General features: G+C 40.8%; 6 protein-coding genes across 10 annotated transcripts; 3 read left to right on the forward strand and 3 right to left on the reverse strand.

The window, feature by feature from the left end:
* Nucleotides 1-1,112, reverse strand: LOC121751393 (putative UPF0481 protein At3g02645). Its single transcript, XM_042146131.1, has 2 exons — nucleotides 616-1,112; nucleotides 1-379 (listed from the first exon to the last, which is right to left on the reverse strand). The coding sequence occupies exons 1-2, from the start codon at nucleotides 1,015-1,017 to the stop codon at nucleotides 116-118; spliced, it is 666 nt and encodes a 221-aa protein (XP_042002065.1). The 5' UTR covers nucleotides 1,018-1,112; the 3' UTR covers nucleotides 1-115.
* A 2,102-nt stretch (nucleotides 1,113-3,214) lies between these two features.
* On the forward strand, nucleotides 3,215-5,555 carry LOC121750298. 3 transcript variants are annotated; one of them, XM_042144816.1, is made up of 3 exons: nucleotides 3,215-3,549; nucleotides 3,629-3,897; nucleotides 4,563-5,555. In XM_042144816.1, exon 3 carries the CDS (start codon nucleotides 4,622-4,624, stop codon nucleotides 5,198-5,200), a length of 579 nt encoding a protein of 192 aa, XP_042000750.1. In that variant the 5' UTR covers nucleotides 3,215-3,549; nucleotides 3,629-3,897; nucleotides 4,563-4,621; the 3' UTR covers nucleotides 5,201-5,555. The 3 variants fall into 3 exon arrangements, with proteins under 3 accessions (XP_042000750.1, XP_042000748.1, XP_042000749.1); XM_042144814.1 differs by having other exon boundaries at nucleotides 3,629-3,697; XM_042144815.1 differs by having other exon boundaries at nucleotides 3,629-3,694.
* A 227-nt stretch (nucleotides 5,556-5,782) lies between these two features.
* On the forward strand, nucleotides 5,783-7,581 carry LOC121751936 (AAA-ATPase ASD, mitochondrial-like). The gene is made up of 2 exons (XM_042146764.1): nucleotides 5,783-6,215; nucleotides 6,319-7,581. The coding sequence occupies exons 1-2, from the start codon at nucleotides 5,865-5,867 to the stop codon at nucleotides 7,420-7,422; spliced, it is 1,455 nt and encodes a 484-aa protein (XP_042002698.1). The 5' UTR covers nucleotides 5,783-5,864; the 3' UTR covers nucleotides 7,423-7,581.
* A 33-nt stretch (nucleotides 7,582-7,614) lies between these two features.
* On the reverse strand, nucleotides 7,615-11,123 carry LOC121751935 (DNA-(apurinic or apyrimidinic site) endonuclease, chloroplastic-like). 3 transcript variants are annotated; one of them, XM_042146762.1, is made up of 12 exons: nucleotides 10,996-11,123; nucleotides 10,682-10,856; nucleotides 10,496-10,578; nucleotides 10,346-10,407; nucleotides 9,987-10,241; nucleotides 9,608-9,912; nucleotides 9,123-9,233; nucleotides 8,639-8,776; nucleotides 8,516-8,563; nucleotides 8,267-8,347; nucleotides 7,994-8,153; nucleotides 7,615-7,857 (listed from the first exon to the last, which is right to left on the reverse strand). In XM_042146762.1, the coding sequence occupies exons 1-12, from the start codon at nucleotides 11,040-11,042 to the stop codon at nucleotides 7,736-7,738; spliced, it is 1,587 nt and encodes a 528-aa protein (XP_042002696.1). In that variant the 5' UTR covers nucleotides 11,043-11,123; the 3' UTR covers nucleotides 7,615-7,735. The 3 variants fall into 3 exon arrangements, with proteins under 3 accessions (XP_042002696.1, XP_042002695.1, XP_042002697.1); XM_042146761.1 differs by having other exon boundaries at nucleotides 9,987-10,247; XM_042146763.1 differs by lacking the exon at nucleotides 10,996-11,123 and having other exon boundaries at nucleotides 9,987-10,247; nucleotides 10,651-10,847.
* A 359-nt stretch (nucleotides 11,124-11,482) lies between these two features.
* LOC121751937 (zinc finger CCCH domain-containing protein 39-like) lies at nucleotides 11,483-13,332 on the forward strand. The gene is made up of 3 exons (XM_042146766.1): nucleotides 11,483-11,713; nucleotides 12,028-12,795; nucleotides 12,944-13,332. The coding sequence occupies exons 2-3, from the start codon at nucleotides 12,063-12,065 to the stop codon at nucleotides 13,180-13,182; spliced, it is 972 nt and encodes a 323-aa protein (XP_042002700.1). The 5' UTR covers nucleotides 11,483-11,713; nucleotides 12,028-12,062; the 3' UTR covers nucleotides 13,183-13,332.
* On the reverse strand, nucleotides 13,329-14,178 carry LOC121751938 (probable F-box protein At5g04010). The gene has a single exon (XM_042146767.1). It carries the CDS (start codon nucleotides 14,126-14,128, stop codon nucleotides 13,376-13,378), a length of 753 nt encoding a protein of 250 aa, XP_042002701.1. The 5' UTR covers nucleotides 14,129-14,178; the 3' UTR covers nucleotides 13,329-13,375.
* Between the last annotated feature and the right edge of the window lie 1,887 nt (nucleotides 14,179-16,065).

Raw genomic sequence — 16,065 nt, forward strand, 5'->3', positions numbered from 1 at the left:
TGAATATAATAATATCTCACATCGGTGTACATAAAGAACTTAATCCAGTATATAAGCCTCATGGGCCTCTCCTCTTATCATCAATTGATTTTAAGATGGAACCCATGGATTTCTATCACATGCTCTTACTAATTGAGCTATACACAGACATAACTCTGTCTTCCTCTTTAATCTTCTTCTTATTCTTCATCACTATAACTCTTCGAAAAGCTTCGAGGAAGTGAATTTTAGGATCCCCAATTTCTTGAAGGATCTCAGCGTTCTTGAGGTCTACATCTACTATACGCCTTTTGTAGGATAAAAACATAGAGAAAAGACGTGGGAGAAACGAAGCAGCTTCTCCTTTCTCGTACTGCAAGGTGATAAACAGTTGCAAGACCTGAGTCGAAACAATGTATGATAAGCAGTTGAATGAAATGCTCGCATTTTGGAATGGAGAGAATGGAATAGAAGTGCAAAGGAATTATCATTTCATTCTACCCGCATTTCATTTCATCATACTAAGAAAGGCCTTAATATTCCATTCAACCTATAAAGTTAATTATTTTAATACCAGTATTTATCATAAATATAAAATTTTTAATATAGTAGTACAATTTTACAATCTCAAGTGACCTGTAAGGGGATCTGATTCTCCATGAGCAGGATGTCGCGGACCATCAACGGCCCGGATCCGGCGCCGAGGCATTGCTGCCAGTCGGAGAAGCTGTTTCCTGGCAACCCCAAGTAGTTGTGGATGAAGTCTATGATGATGCTTGCGTCCAAAAGCATCATCAACGCTAGAGATTTGTCGTCGTATTTCTCCACGATCTTCCCCTCCGCGTAGCTGTCTCTGATGGCGGCGGCTTCCTCCAGAATCTTGGAGGAGAAGAAGGCCTTCTTCTTCTCATCTCCGCCGGGGCATCGGTCCAGGCAGTGGTGCTTGAATTCCTCGGCGCGACGGAGTCCGGGTTTGCCGTGGTGGTAGGGCCCGATGGAAACCAGCACTGGGTCGTATACTTGCTGGCTCCGACGCATATTCCGGCGACGTATCTGGTTTGGGATTTTTTGGATTTGGCGGCGTGATTCGGAGTAGTAATAAATTTTGAATGATTGTTATAGTATGATATTTGATTTTGTCTCTTAGGCGGATGCTAAAGTTTCAACTACTACTATATAATTATATATGGATTATTTATTTTGTCGCAAGATTATTTGATATAGCATATTTTATGCTAGACCTAACTACTTCAACCGAAAGTATGAAACTATTCAGTTTGAATTTAACTTTGACCTTTTAGACAGAGTATTTAAGAAAATGTTATATTTATCGAATTGAATGGAGAGAATATAATATGATAGAGAAAAAAATATGAGAGATAATAAAGTAAGATAAAGAAGAAAGTAAGAGATATAAATGTGTTGCTTTTCCAAAAAAAGAAATCAATTACTTATGTTATGATGACCCAAAATTGAAAAGAAAAAAATATGAGAGATAATAAAGTAAGATAAAGAAGAAAGTAAGACATATAAATGTGTTGCTTTTCAAAAAAAAAAGAAATCAATTACTTATGTTATGATGACCCAAAATTGAAAATTGATTAGGCGGGGTAGTCAATTTTCGTAATGTGGAATTGTGGATACAATCAAACTCTCCAAATAGTTGAACTTCACATGCAAATATCAGTGTATATAAACTGTAACTAATTAATCACAATAATTCTTTAAATGTCTGGATGACAGTCAGCATCTTATAGTGATATTTTATGTCAAGTAAAGCATCTACAGTGGTGCGGACATCCCGGCGGACATCCCCGCGAACATCCCAGAAACACCTTCAGCATCTTATAGTGATATTTTATGTCAAGTAAAGCATCTACAGTGGTGCGGACATCCCGGCGGACATCCCCGCGAACATCCCAGAAACACCTTCAGCATCTTATAGTGATATTTTATGTCAAGTAAAGCATCTACAGTGGTGCGGACATCCCCGGCGGACATCCCCGCGGACATCCCAGAAACACCTTCTGCCACGTCATAAGGACTTCTCACTACACTGCCACGTCATAAGGACTTCCCACTGCACAGTGACGGACATCCCCAAGGACATCCCGACGGACTTTCCATAATAATAAAAATTCATAAATTCACCAAATTAAAACAATTTACGGAATTAAAATTTTGCCACGATTACGGAATAAAAATTTTATTAAATAAAAAAAGAAAGGTACAATTAAAAAAAACTAATAAAAGTGCATTTCAATAAATACAAATTCCATCAACGACGACCCCTCCGCTGCCATACTCGTTAATACAAGTGGTGCGAATGAAATGAAGTTCAACTGGCCGTATTTATAGAATTTTCGAAAAATTAAATATAAAATAATCGGGACGTCCGTGAGGTCAACGCAATGACGAACGTCAGCAAAGACGTCGCGACGGACGTCCCGGGAACGCCGCGGAACTCCGGTGTCTGCAGCGGACGTCCGTATCCGCGTCACCGCTGCGCAATGGCGGACGCCCCGTGCGGAACTCCGGCACGCCGGCCGGATGTTAGCCGGGACGGGCACCATTGTGGAGGCTCTAAACATTTAATTTTAGACTCAGAGGTCGGGACCACTACCTATATACATGGCCAAGCATTAAAAAAATTGCAACCATTAAGTGCTCTATACAGCCCACTCACATCTAAGGCAAAGAATTACTCGGAGCTTTCTGCACACTCCACTTCCTTATTTTGTTCTACTATAACTAAAACATTTTCTATTTGACATAATATTTTTATGTAATGTTATTTTAGGAATTAAATTAAAGAAAATGGAATAAATATTATTTATACTCCATGTTTAACTTAAAATAAGAGATGTTTCTTTTTAAAATATCTGGCTTAAAATCATGCATGTTCAAAAATAGAAAAATCATCACAATAATAGTACTCACTTAATTAACAAAACCAAGTAGAATGGGGGAGTACTACTTTTCAAATCTCCTAAATAATTGTACCAAAAAAAGGTGTGTAGCCTTATTAATAACTGAATAAGTCAAGTACCAGTACACGTTAGACGTTACTAGAGTAATATAATGAGCGGAAAGCAACACTAATTTGGATTTATGATTTATGGGTCAATAAAAGTTACCAAGCCCATTTGTAGAATAACATTCCAATTTTAACAAAATTCGAGAACACAATAAAAAGACAAAACCAAACCAACATGCCATACCATTGAAATGGAGAGCGATAGCAGCAAACCTTAATTTTCTACCTTATTGTAGTTCCAATTGGATGCCATAATTTATAATAGTATTTTGTGCTTTCAAGTTTCAACTACGTTTGAACATTTTTTTTCCCATTTATGATCACTGCCAAACCTCCCTTCAAAATCCATTTAACCCTCTCACCCCCATTTTCCACCATTTCAATCTCTCTTCTCTGACAACAATTCCTCTCTGATTTCTTACCCTTCCCAGGAAAAAAAAAAGATTCCATTTTTATTCTCCCCCCTTTTCACTCTGTTTCTTGAAATAGTGACAGTCAAAAAACGCTTAACAGCTTAACTCAATTCCTAAATTGTACGTTGCCACTGAATTTTTCTTGTTCATTTCTCTATTTTGTGGTAATTTACTAACTTTATTTTCTGGGCTTTTTTAGAGATTGCGATCATGGAGGGTAGAAGGAGGGACAGTCAGAGAAGATCACAAAACAGGAAGCCGCCGCGTGGTATATCTGAATTTCTTTATTACATTATTAAATATTACTGAATTAATATATATTTTCACTGTTTGTCTTTGCATGGTCTGAGTTTTTTAACTGGAGTTTTCTTTACTTGATCCTTTTTTCATTCAGCTAAGAATGTTTCTATAAGGAGGTGCAGGGTCCACAAATGTTGAAAAGAGATCAGTTTTTTTTTGTCAATTAAGGTTTATAGAATTTGATGCTTTACTGTGTTTGGAGTTGGGACTCCTACTCTATTTATATTTTGTCTATACTTTTTTTAGCCTAATTGTTTTAGGCCTTGGAGTTCTGTTTTGGTTGTGGTTTTGCTTTCTAGATTTGGTGGTGTTCTGATCATTCTGTTCGCCTTGTTCACGGTGTTTGTTGTTTTGTGCAAAACTTAAGTGATGATAGGCCTAATGGCTTATGCAATTTTAGATGTGAATCTCCTAAGTCCTACATATGTTTGTTTTGAAAAATCATAGGATTAATAGGTTGAGTTTGTAGGAATGGAATGATTTGGTGGTTATCAGTTCTGTATATTTCAGAACTTGATCAACTCACTCGATTTTGTGTGCTTCTATAAGATTTTTTTGTCATTTTTCTTCTTCTTTTGTGGTTTATTTTTGACTGGATGTGAATCAAGTGGATGATTTTTTTGTTTATATCAGCACTTTTGGTAACTGATTGTCGAGCCCATAAACGTTTATTACTCTCTACTCATGTTCGTAACATTTGTTTGTTTCTATGGCTAGAATATAATATAGTACTCCCTTTGTCCCATTCAAAGCGAAACCTTTCTTTTTCGGCTGAAGATTTTATGCAGTGTTAGGGTTTAGATTCCTCACTTGTGTTTCATTGCTTTCTGCAGGGTATTGGCAGCCTACTGTGCCTGTGTGGGAGAAAGAATTCTGCAAAGTGGTTGGATCAATGAACTGGGAGACGTTGCTGGAAATGAAGAGATTTATTCACTTATACGATAATGTGTTGGATTGGAACGACTCTGCAGGCGAGGAAGCATTCAGCAACGCCAAAAAACGATACTGGGCTAAGAGAAAGGGCTTATCCTGTGACATAACACTGCCTGATCCTGATCTTTACATTGACAAGATCGATTGGGATTCAGACAATGATCCCGAGATGCTGTTGTCAGATGTCGAGAACCCGTCTATGAGTCCCCAGACAGAGGAAGATTTCGATCCTGCAGTAATCTTTGGTGATTATGCCGCTCCGAACCATGCTTTGGCTACCGTTGGCTGGGGTGAGGTGGAAGAGAACTTAGTGGGCCCGGCCGCTTGTTCCTCGGCCAATTATGCTGATCCGTGGAACGAGTGGTCAGGGTATCATAATGAAGATGCGTGGCAATACAACAACACCAGGAGCGGGCATAGGTACATGCCACGGGCAGGTGGCGGGAACAACTGGAGTCGCAACTATGCTAATAATTGTTATAACTATGTAGGAGCCAACACTAGAGACGCGATGGGCGCTGGAACGAGAACCCAATGACGACCGGAATTGTGTCGACTTGGGGGGTTGAAGCGAACGAGAGGAAGGAATAGTGAGGATCATGATAAGGGCACAAAAGAGTGGAATTCGAAGTCGAGAACTGTTGGACAAGCACGGTAAATCGAGAGTGACCCGTCCTGGAGAAGGAACGGACCTGTAGCTGCAACATATTGAATTCATCCCGGTCTGGTCTGGTCTGGTTGGTCCCTGAACACCGCTAGCAATGGTTGTGATGAATTGTAAATGTGAATTTTGTGCAGCATCTTGAGATTTTTGTTTAGGCCGAGATGTTATGTTGTTGGAGAAGAAATTTTCGTAATTTGAATAATATATCAATTGAAATTCGAAACCAAAACGATCGCAAAAATGAATATATAAAACTACTCGAGTGTATTTTCTTGATCATTTATATCATTATATAGTTGAGGCGATCAAGAACACAAAAGAAGAAAAATGAATAACATGTGTTTGAAACGTTTAAATCTTGACAACGACATGTCATCCTTAACGTGTAAGTATTTTATAGATAACGAACATGTGAACACTGAAAACTCAACAATTTCATCTCATTTTTTTCTACTCTGCCGACATCATACATCTATCTCCCCCTCTATATATATATATCATTAATAGAACTCTGAAACTTGAAAAAAAAAGTCAAAAAATGAGGTTGGGAGCAATATTTGGGCAATTAGGAACGCTGATTGCAGGTTTGATGTTCTTGAAAGCCATCTTGGATCAATACCTCCCTCGTCAGCTCAAAGCCTCCGTCGACAAACACTCCCAAAAACTGCTGAATTTGCTCTCCCCTTACATCCAAATCACCTTCAATGAGTTCACCGGCGAGCGCTTCAAGCGCAGCGACGTCTACGCCTCCATCGAGACCTACCTCAGCTCCACCTCCGCAGCTCAGGCGCGCCGCCTCAAGGCCGACTCCCTCCGCGACAGCACCCGCCCCGTCTCCCTCAGCATGGACGACAACGAGGAGGTCGCCGATGAGCACGCCGGCGTCAAGGTGATTCACTTTTACATGTTTTGACTCGGCACGAGTTTTAAGAAATTATTTGATCAGATTTTATTATTTCCAATTTCAATAAAATTCCTCGTGTGTGACAAAGGTGTGGTGGTCCTCCGGCATGCACATCACCAAGAACCAGACGTTTTCCTTCCAACCGATGAACGACGAGAAGCGTTTCTACAACCTCCGGTTCCACAAGAAGCACCGGAACTTCATCATCGACACGTACCTCAACCACGTCATGAAGGAAGGGAAGGCGATCGAGGTGAGGAACCGTCGCCGGAAGCTCTACACCAACTCTGGCGCGGCCTGGACCCACGTCGCGTTCGAGCACCCGGCAACATTCGGGACTCTGGCGATGGAGCCGGCGAGGAAGCGGGAGGTGGTGGAGGACCTCTTGGCGTTCAGCAAGGGGGAGGCATTTTATAATAAGATCGGGCGGGCGTGGAAGCGAGGATACCTCCTCCACGGCCCGCCCGGGACAGGGAAGTCCACCATGATCGCCGCCATGGCGAACCTCCTGGGCTACGACGTCTACGACCTTGAGCTCACGGCGGTGAAGGACAACACGGAGCTGAAGAAGCTCCTGATCGCGACCTCCAGCAGGGCAGTGATCGTGATCGAGGACATCGACTGCTCTGTCGACCTCACGGGGCAGAGAGTGAAGAGGAGAGAGAAGGAGAAAGAGAATGAGAATAACCAGGTTCTCCATAGGATGGGGATGGAGGAGAATGAGGCCAAGAGCAGCAAAATTACTCTTTCTGGACTGCTGAATTTCATAGATGGGTTGTGGTCTGCTTGTGGAGGAGAGAGAATCATTGTTTTCACCACGAACTATGTGGAGAAGTTGGATCCGGCGTTGATAAGGCGAGGGAGGATGGATAAGCATATTGAGCTGTCGTATTGCAGCTTCGAGGGGTTCAAGGTTTTGGCGAAGAACTACATTGGGGTGGAGTGGCATGAGCTGTTTCCGAGGATCGAGAGGTTGTTGGGGGAGGTGGAGATGACGCCGGCAGATGTGGCAGAGAATTTGATGCCGAGGAGCTTGGCCGGAGATGCAGAGGAGTGCTTGGAGAGTCTGGTGAGGGCGCTCGAGGCTGAGCAGAAGAAGTCGAGCGCTAACGATGATGAAACCGCCTCTCCAGGGGAGAAGATTAACGGGATCCTCTGCTCCGGAGGAGAAGATAGATGGAATGCGATTTGAAACAGAGGATTCCTCTGTCAAACCTTTTCATGAAACAGAGGATTGCTCCCTTCTAATTCTTAATTTTTGTTATTATTCACACTTTATTTTGGAACCAAATCTCCACTGAATCATGTTGTCTCGAAAAAAAGCTGAATCGAATTCTTTTTTATCATTTTATTTTAGAATCCTATCAAACTATTCTCGAAACGATTTTGGAACCAAAATACTGCTATCATAATAATCTAAAAATCGACTACAAATTCATATTCGCGGAGCAGTGCTTTACTAACAAAAACTATAGCTTACAAAAAAGGGTCAAGCAATGACCAACCTACAGCTTCAAAATGAGGCCCACAGGGCAATGATCGCTTCCGCCCACATCTGGGAGAATGTACGCGTCGTGGACTTTCTCTGAGATCGATTCTGAGACGAGAAAATAGTCGAGGCGCCACCCTGATTAGACACACAGAAACACTAAATTAACATATGGAAATACCAGCTAGAAGTCCATCTAGACGGTGTATCTTTAGAAAACACGAGTTAAACTAAACTGTGTGAATCGTCTCATTGTGTATTAGGACTAACATACCTTTATTTGTTCGTCGTCCACCATGCCTGTAACCCCAGTATGAATAGGCGACAACATTAGGGTGTTGTTTCCTGAAAGTATCGACAAAGCCCCGATCCAGAAAGTTGGTTTCAAATGACTTTCTTTCTTCTTCTGTAAAACCTGCACTTCTTTTGTTCCCCTGAGCCATCACATGAAGGTCAGGATGGAGACTCCAATAGATAAGCACCACCTTATATTAAAAAAGAGTAAAAACACGATTGAAATGAGACAAGTTAGGATAAGTTTACTAACTGCTGGGTTAAAAATGTCTATTTCTTCATGAGCACAGTTCAAGTCACCCGTGAGAATAACAGGCTTCCACTGTTCCAGGTCCTGTAAAGCATACTTCAGCTGTAAATTTCACTAGTTTGGACATTCGAAGACGGTTTGTAAATGTTCATTACACATGATCTTATCTGTTTGGGACCATATGCTATATACGACATGAAAAGAATACAGTTTCTAAGCGCTAGTTGTTCTTGTTCATCAAATAAGACTTACTTTCATGTAGTTACCAAGCGAAGTATCCCACTCTGCTATCCGGTATGGCTGAGGGAAAAAGAATTGTCAAGGTTTCTCCAAGAGATGTGGATATGAGGAAAAATCGAGAAATAAGTCTTTTACCAGTCGTTTCAGACCATCACCAGAGTTGGGAACGTAGCAGCTCAACAAGTAGAAATTATCAAACTCCAGTGTGACAAGGCGCCCTTCACTATCGTGATCTGATATGCCCAATCCATATCTCACAGAGAGTGGTTTAATCTGTCAGAAGTAAAAAAAAATTTTAAGGTGGGAGAATGATACACATATTTCTTCCATTTCGGAGAAGTAAAACGCTTTGCATCATGGAGTAAAAATTACTAGGAAGGAAAAAGTTGACCTGTCATAAAGAAATTGATCGTAGAGGCATTATGTAAGCAGTGAAACAGGAATTTTATATTTACACATAGTGAGTAACTTGAGTCATGGCAAGCTGTGTAAGCTTTTATACTAAAATAACATTTTGAGTTGTATAGTCAACAAGAAAAATCATCCTCACAGTAGTCAGTAAGTGAAAAATCTGGTAGAAGATATGCAACATTACTATGCAAGAGAACAAGGTACATACACGAGAAATGATAGCCGTTCCTGAGTATCCCAGCTTTGATACACTACATGTCCAATAGCTATTGTCATAAGCTTGTAGGAGAGTTTCTTTGATTGCGTTAACATCTTTCTCCTGATTCAGATGGCAAAGTAAGAGAAACTAGTTAAAAGTATTCTATCAATACCAACACAAATCAGACATTTCATGAGTAGTAGTATTTTTTTTAAAAAAAATAAAGGGCAAACAACCATTGGAGTAGATTGCATGGTACTTGAAAGCCCTTGCAAAAACATATGTGAAGCTATCTAATAGCAACGAACAAACAAAGGGTAGGTGCATCGTTTTTATGTAATATCAGGTCCTTACATTCAAGAAGGGAAAAGGGAAGGATGGTATCATTTCTATGTTTGTCAAATACTAGTTAAAATAAAATCCAGGAAATTATCATAGAATCAGAAAGCCGAAGTTGCCTTCTCAAGTTCAAAATAAACAAAACAAAAACTTGCCTGTAATTTCGTCTCCTGCAGGCACAGTACATCAAAATCTTCCCTTTTTGAAAGTTCAAGAGCAGAAAAGCTTTCCAGCTTCAGTAAAGCTCTCAGCCCATTGACATTCCAAGATAATAACTTAATATGCGGTGTATACGCAGCAATTGGAGGCGGCCTCATAGTTTTAGGATCATAACCAGTCCACCCTTTTTGCGGCTTCTTATGTGTAAGCACAGTCCAAGGCTCATCCGCACAAGGATTGTCAGCAACATTAGCTTTAGTGACCCTTGAAGAGACCTTCTTCACTTGAGTGGACTTCTTACCTGCCATCGTCATCGAACCAAACCATGAGAGATTGATGCAAACGCAAACAGTCTAAAAAGATGAGTTCAATCACCTCCCAGTTCAGTTGATTCAACAATCAGCTCTTCTTTCGTAACACTCTGTGACAATCTGATGTCGACACTGTCCTTAGGTGATTGTTTTACTTGCCTCTTTGACCTTCGGCCTCCAGAAACTTCGGAATCCTTGGTTGTGGTTGTGGATGCCACAGGCTCATCTTCAGGTATGGCTTTAGCTTTTCTTTTGGGATTTCTTTTAGGGGCGGCTGGCTTCTCCTCAAGAGATGCTAGATTTTGTTGAGGTGGAGAATCTGCAGCTGCATCAAAAGCACACTACTAAGCAAATAATTTCCTCAATATATTTGAATTCTCAGTAGTCAATGTATAATTTGATTGATATTCTGTAGTAATATACCATCAGTTTTACTCATCACTACATGTTCATGTTTACAACCTTCATCATGAGCTCCATTGCTCCTATATAAGATTCCATCAGTTTAGACAACCAAGAATGCATTCAAACACAAGAGACAGAGGGAGAGTACAACCATAAATGTATACATACCCTAAACTAGATTGGATTTGCTGAAGAGTCATTTTCTCGAACACAAGAGGCGTATCCTCAACCCCACTACTTCCATCACTTGCCTACATTCCAACCAAAAACATTATTTTCACACTTCACCAGAGCTTCAATTAACAAAATAAATTTCCCTTTACATCTGGGCGCCATTGGGAAAAAGAAATGAACCTCCGAAGCAATTTTCCGAATTTTCGGCTCATCAATGCTAGTTTCCTTGCTCGAACCCTCAGCCGCTGCTGATGCCGTTGCAAATGAACGGTGACGACGCGTCGATGCCATTCTTAAGCTCAAGCAAAATTGGCCGCTGAATTTAGGTATCCTACAGCTATTCGCCGCAGAGAAACTGCAATAATTAAAAGTCAGACAAATGGAAATCTTTCAAAACATTATGGAAATCTGCAGAGAAACTGCAATAATTAAAAGTCAGACAAATGGAAATCTTTCAAAACATTATGGAATTTTTTTCCGTCGATAGAATGTACCTCCCGGTAATTGAACAGGATAATGCTAGTTTTAGGGCTTGAATCATCGGAGTTCCAGAAAAATGGCGTGCGCGCAGGTTAGAAAGCGGGGGAAGGTGCGTAAGTTAGCATCAATGCGAATCGACATTAAACCGCCAAAACTTCGTGGCGCGAGGATATTAGATTAGGCCTAATTTTACCATTTCAGCCCATAAATATGGCCCGTTTTAAGGCCCAAATTAATATCCCAAACTTGCCGAAGAGAAGATTGACTTCTCTTTATAATTTACCAGTGAAATTTGTTGGTATATATACCAGAATTCTAATAATAGGAGTATTAATTATATATATGAAACCACAAAATAAAGCCATGGAAAAACAGCATAAATTTTCCAATCCAAATTCGGATAGTTAGGATAGGCCCACTAACTACCACACCATCCTATTAGAAAGTTAATCCCAATTTATTTATTAAAAAAAAAGTTAATCCCAATTTTAATCCCCCAGTAGTTAAGGTTAATGATAGGAAACTGTAGTGGGGGGTTTAGCCGTCTTAGGGTTTTGGATTTCCATAAATTTCTATGATTTAGGTTTTTGAGGCGGCGACCATCTATATTCACTTTTGTATATATAATCACACATTTTGGTTTATTATTATTATTTTCTCAAATCAAAATTTGTTATACACACCAATCTGCAAGATTTATTTGTTTGAAATTGGGGAATTGATTCGATCAAGGTTGGTTTTCTCTGCTTTATATTCAATATTCCAATCTTCATTGACCTGCTGTTGAAATTCGTAGTAAAAGTTTTCTGTTATTGGAATTCCTTTTTCCGCCAATTGTTTTCAGATTCAATCGATTATTTCTTGCTGTTTGAATTTTGACTCTTTCCTTCCATTGAACCGGCATTTGCATGTCAATAATCCCGTCATTATCTTCTTGTTAGTATTAGTTTTAAATTTTAATTCTTATGGTTTTCGTTTTCATTTGGATTTGATTGGTTCTAATAAGAAAAAAAAATGAATCTTGATTAAAGAAATTCTCTTTTCAGAATTGGATGCTACTGAGATCACCAAAAGAAGCAGAATGAGTTTTCCAGATCCCACACAACCACCAAATCCTTTCGTATCTCCGCCGTACTCCGGCGGCGACGCCGCCACATACTGGCCGCAGTTCTGGGCCGGCTCCGACCAGCACCAAATGCAGCAGCATCCCGATATGATGCAACAATTCCACCAGTCCAAAAAACCAAGAACTTCCGAAAAGGCACCAAATTTCCCACCATTCCAACCAATGAATCAAAGAATCAACCAAACAAACCCTCCCATCATTAACAAAGGGACAAGCAACATATTCTACAAAACTCGAATTTGTGCCAAATTCACGGAGGGAACTTGCAGGAACGGTGAGCAATGCACGTTCGCTCACGGCCCTGATGATCTGCGCGAGCCGCCCCCGAATTGGCAGGAGATAATCAGGGAGAAGGAGAGGGGAAACGGCGGTGGCGGATGGGGAGATGATCAGAGGATGATACATAGGATGAAGATATGCAAGAAGTATTACAATGGGGAGGAGTGTCCTTATGGGGACAAATGCAATTTCTTGCACGACCGCCCTTCGCCCTCCTTGAATAAGCTCAAGGTTGAGATGCCGGGGCAGAGGGAGAGCTCGGCTATCAGCATTGGCGTGACAGGGGACGCTAGGGGGAATGCCGGTGAGCTTGATCAGGCGTCGGGGTGGAAGATGAAGATTTGCAGTAGATGGGAGATGGGGCTGTGTAACTATGGTGAAAGATGCCATTTTGCTCATGGCAACTCAGGTAACATCTTGTTAATGACTTGGGATGTCAATTGTTTAGTTGGAATGTGGTTTGTTAGTGTTTACTTAGCTATAGTTTCTTGATTTTGTGATTCAAGTTTCAGTTCTATAGTTTCATGATCTATGCAATGCTTTGTTTGTTTAAACAGATTTGAGATTTAGTGGTTCAATCAATGAGGGAGAGATTGCAGCCACTACAGATGCAGTTTCTGCACAAGGGAAAGTTTCCTCCGTTTCTGCATTTCCAGCAATGGAGGCAGCTGCTGCTCCGGTTGCCGGAGAGAAGAGGATATCGAAGTGGAACGCGAAGAAGAAGATCAACCGCATTTATGCGGATTGGCTCGACGATCTGACGCCGCCGCACCTCTCCCCGGAGGATATGAACTAAAATCATTGTCATCAAATAGAATGGGTGAGGTTTTTCCACCCCTCAACAAATTTTGTTAGTAATTATTTACTCTACTATTGATTGATCTTTGATTTGTAATGTAACATTCAAATAATAACATAGGAATGCAATTTGTTCCGAATTCATTAATTCTCATGTACTTCTACATCATATTTTGTTATACATTAATATCTCAAAATGATAGAAGAAAATGCTGCAAATACCTAAGAGCATCATCAATACAAACATATCTCCAACTCACAATACTCAACACTCCCACACTTATCTTCTCCACCACCACCTTACCGCCGCCGCCCTCCCTCAGGCCGAGCCTCAAATCTGAGACGAGCCCGCTCGCAGCTCCACTCGAGCAGCACCCGGGCGGCGGGAGCTCCTTGGAGAACCATCCCTCCAACCCCAAAACAAAGCTCCCTTTCCCCCTACAATCCATCATAGTAAACACACCCTTCAATCCTCGAAGCACAACATTCCACGTAATCCTCAAACTATCCAGCTCCTCAAACGCCACCAGGTTGTCGCTCTCGACGCCGATGTCAAACCGGAAGACGCCGCTGCGGTCGGGCCTGAGGTCGGCGCCGGGGCAGACGACGGTGGCGACGCAGCCGCGGCCGTTCTGGACGTCGACCGCGAAGACGAGGTCGTGCATGGAGAGGTCGGGCTTGGGGGGGCTCTGGAGGCGGCGCTTCTCGGCGGCGCGGCCGAGGGAGTAGAGCTTGCAGTAGGGGATGGATGCGGGCGCGACGGCGGGGTGGAGGTTGGAGAGAGAGGGGTAGGCGGCGGAGCAGAAGGGTTGCCAGAGGTGGTCGGAGGAGAGGGAAGCGGACCAGGATTTGCATACGCAGGCGGCGGTGGCGAGGGTTTCTGGTTCAAGGTGGTGGGCCACCAGTTCAAGAACTTGCCACGGCGGAGACAGCTTTCTCATCATTTCTATGATTTGTTAAGACTGGTTTGTTTGAAACTGAATATGGTTCTGAATTTTTGTTACTAATCACTGTTTTTGAGGCTGTCAATCTGCAAAGTAATGCGATTCATGTATATATATATATATGTGTGTGTGTGTTTGTGAAGAAGATGGCGGATTTGGGAGGGTTGAGTGATTCATTTACAAATGACAGGTGTTGTTTGATTAACAAGTTTTGGGATGGTTGGCCACATCAGAAAACGGTCATCGACACGTGCAGCTTAAATGCATCTGCCACGTGCCATTTGAATTTGGATAGTGGGATATTTTATTTGTATATTACTTCCTTGGTCCCATAGAATAAATCATTTAGGATGAACAGTTACTCAATAGTTAATCATAAATGATAAAGTAAAAAAAGTAAAGAAAAAGAGATTGCTATAAATTGATATGGATTATTTTTATGGGATAGATAAAAAAAAATATAATATTTTTCTACGGGATGAAGAAAGTATAAATGTATATTATACTAATTTTGTAATTTTAATATTTTAATACTAGCAAATTATTAAGAAAATCGTTGAATGTTTTGTTCCTGGGCTTTTTAGAGCATCCACAATCTAGAACCACTATCACGCCGCAACTCCTGCCAGTCGCCACATTATTATTTTTTTATTTTTATGTGTTAGGTCACAATACCCATAATCCAGCGCCTCTCCCACGCGACAATCATTAATATACACATTCATTCCAAATACATAATTAACACAATTATTCCCATCAATCTATCGTTTTTTGTGAACGAAATATTCATTAATTAAAGAGTATTATGGAAAATATGGAAAAATCTTTATGACCGATTTTCAAGCATGAAAAAATAATTATTTCAAATCACTGTTCATGGTAAATTCTTGCATGGCAAGAATTAATAATGGCTGATTTTAACTAATTAAGGAATAGTTATAGATTTAGAATTAAAGAATTGGCTTCCGTCGCGGCGCCTTATGCCACAGTGGGCGTCGTCGGGCGGTCCGCGCCGCACTAGGGACGCTCACCATAATATTATTATTATTATTATTATTATTATTATTTAGTTAGTTAATTAATTATGGATTTGCATATCTTTTCCATATCTTTTGTCTTGCTCATTAAGTTAGTATTCACTATTATAAATAGTGGACATTATTCATTCAAGAAATAAAATACTTTTTTTACATAATTTATCTTTTTCTCTCGTGCACAAAAGCACTAACCCTAGAATTCGACGCCGGATTGATCGACGGGCAAAGCTCCCGCGACGTTCGACGCGATTTCTTATCGTTGAGGAATTATATCCTTAACAAGTGGTGCTTTCATTCTCGAAGGAGGCGGCTGGTAGCAGGTGATCTGGAATTGCTGCTGTGCGACGGTGGACAGCGGGGGGCCATCCGGTGGGTCCGGTTCGGGTTGCAACGGAGGGAGCGTTGCTGCTACCCTGCGCTTATGCTCAACCAATCGGAGTCTCGAGTCGGGCGAGACGAGCGTGGATATACTCACACGTTGCTGCTGTTGAATTCAGTTGCAAGCCTTCGAATGCTTGCGATATCTCTAGTCATGAATGAAGATTGACTTCGGCCATGAGTTCGAGAATGAAAGCACCACTTGTTAAGGATATAATTCCTCAACGATAAGAAATCGCGTCGAACGTCGCGTGAGCTTTGCCCGTCGATTAATCCGGCGTCGAATTCTATGGTTCGTGCTTTTGTGCACGAGAGAAAAAAGAGAAATTGTGTAAAAAAAGTATTTTATTTCTTGAATGAATAATATGAATAATGTCCACTATTTATAATAGTGGATACTAACTTAATGAGCAAGACAAAAGATATGGAAAAGATATGCAAATCCATAATTAACTAACTAAATAATAATAATAATAATAATAATAATAATAATAATAATAATAATAATAATAATAATAATAA

Source organism: Salvia splendens, chromosome 10, assembly GCF_004379255.2.
Source record: "Salvia splendens isolate huo1 chromosome 10, SspV2, whole genome shotgun sequence".
Lineage (NCBI taxonomy): Eukaryota > Viridiplantae > Streptophyta > Magnoliopsida > Lamiales > Lamiaceae > Salvia > Salvia splendens.

Coding starts and splice junctions, on each gene's coding strand:
- LOC121751938 (XM_042146767.1), bottom strand. CDS start 14,128: ATGATGAGAAAGCTGTCTCCGCCGTGGCAAGTTCTTGAACTGGTGGCC.
- LOC121750298 (XM_042144814.1), top strand. CDS start 3,640: ATGGAGGGTAGAAGGAGGGACAGTCAGAGAAGATCACAAAACAGGAAG. Junction 3,698..4,562: donor AAACAGGAAGCCGCCGCGTG/GTATATCTGAAT, acceptor TGCTTTCTGCAG/GGTATTGGCAGCCTACTGTG.
- LOC121751935 (XM_042146761.1), bottom strand. CDS start 11,042: ATGATTCAAGCCCTAAAACTAGCATTATCCTGTTCAATTACCGGGAG. Junction 10,408..10,495: donor CAAATCCAATCTAGTTTAGG/GTATGTATACAT, acceptor AATCTTATATAG/GAGCAATGGAGCTCATGATG. Junction 8,348..8,515: donor CGCTTGGTAACTACATGAAA/GTAAGTCTTATT, acceptor TATGCTTTACAG/GACCTGGAACAGTGGAAGCC.
- LOC121751937 (XM_042146766.1), top strand. CDS start 12,063: ATGAGTTTTCCAGATCCCACACAACCACCAAATCCTTTCGTATCTCCG. Junction 12,796..12,943: donor TTTTGCTCATGGCAACTCAG/GTAACATCTTGT, acceptor TTGTTTAAACAG/ATTTGAGATTTAGTGGTTCA.
- LOC121751393 (XM_042146131.1), bottom strand. CDS start 1,017: ATGCGTCGGAGCCAGCAAGTATACGACCCAGTGCTGGTTTCCATCGGG. Junction 380..615: donor AGAATCAGATCCCCTTACAG/GTCACTTGAGAT, acceptor GTTTCGACTCAG/GTCTTGCAACTGTTTATCAC.
- LOC121751936 (XM_042146764.1), top strand. CDS start 5,865: ATGAGGTTGGGAGCAATATTTGGGCAATTAGGAACGCTGATTGCAGGT. Junction 6,216..6,318: donor ATGAGCACGCCGGCGTCAAG/GTGATTCACTTT, acceptor TGTGTGACAAAG/GTGTGGTGGTCCTCCGGCAT.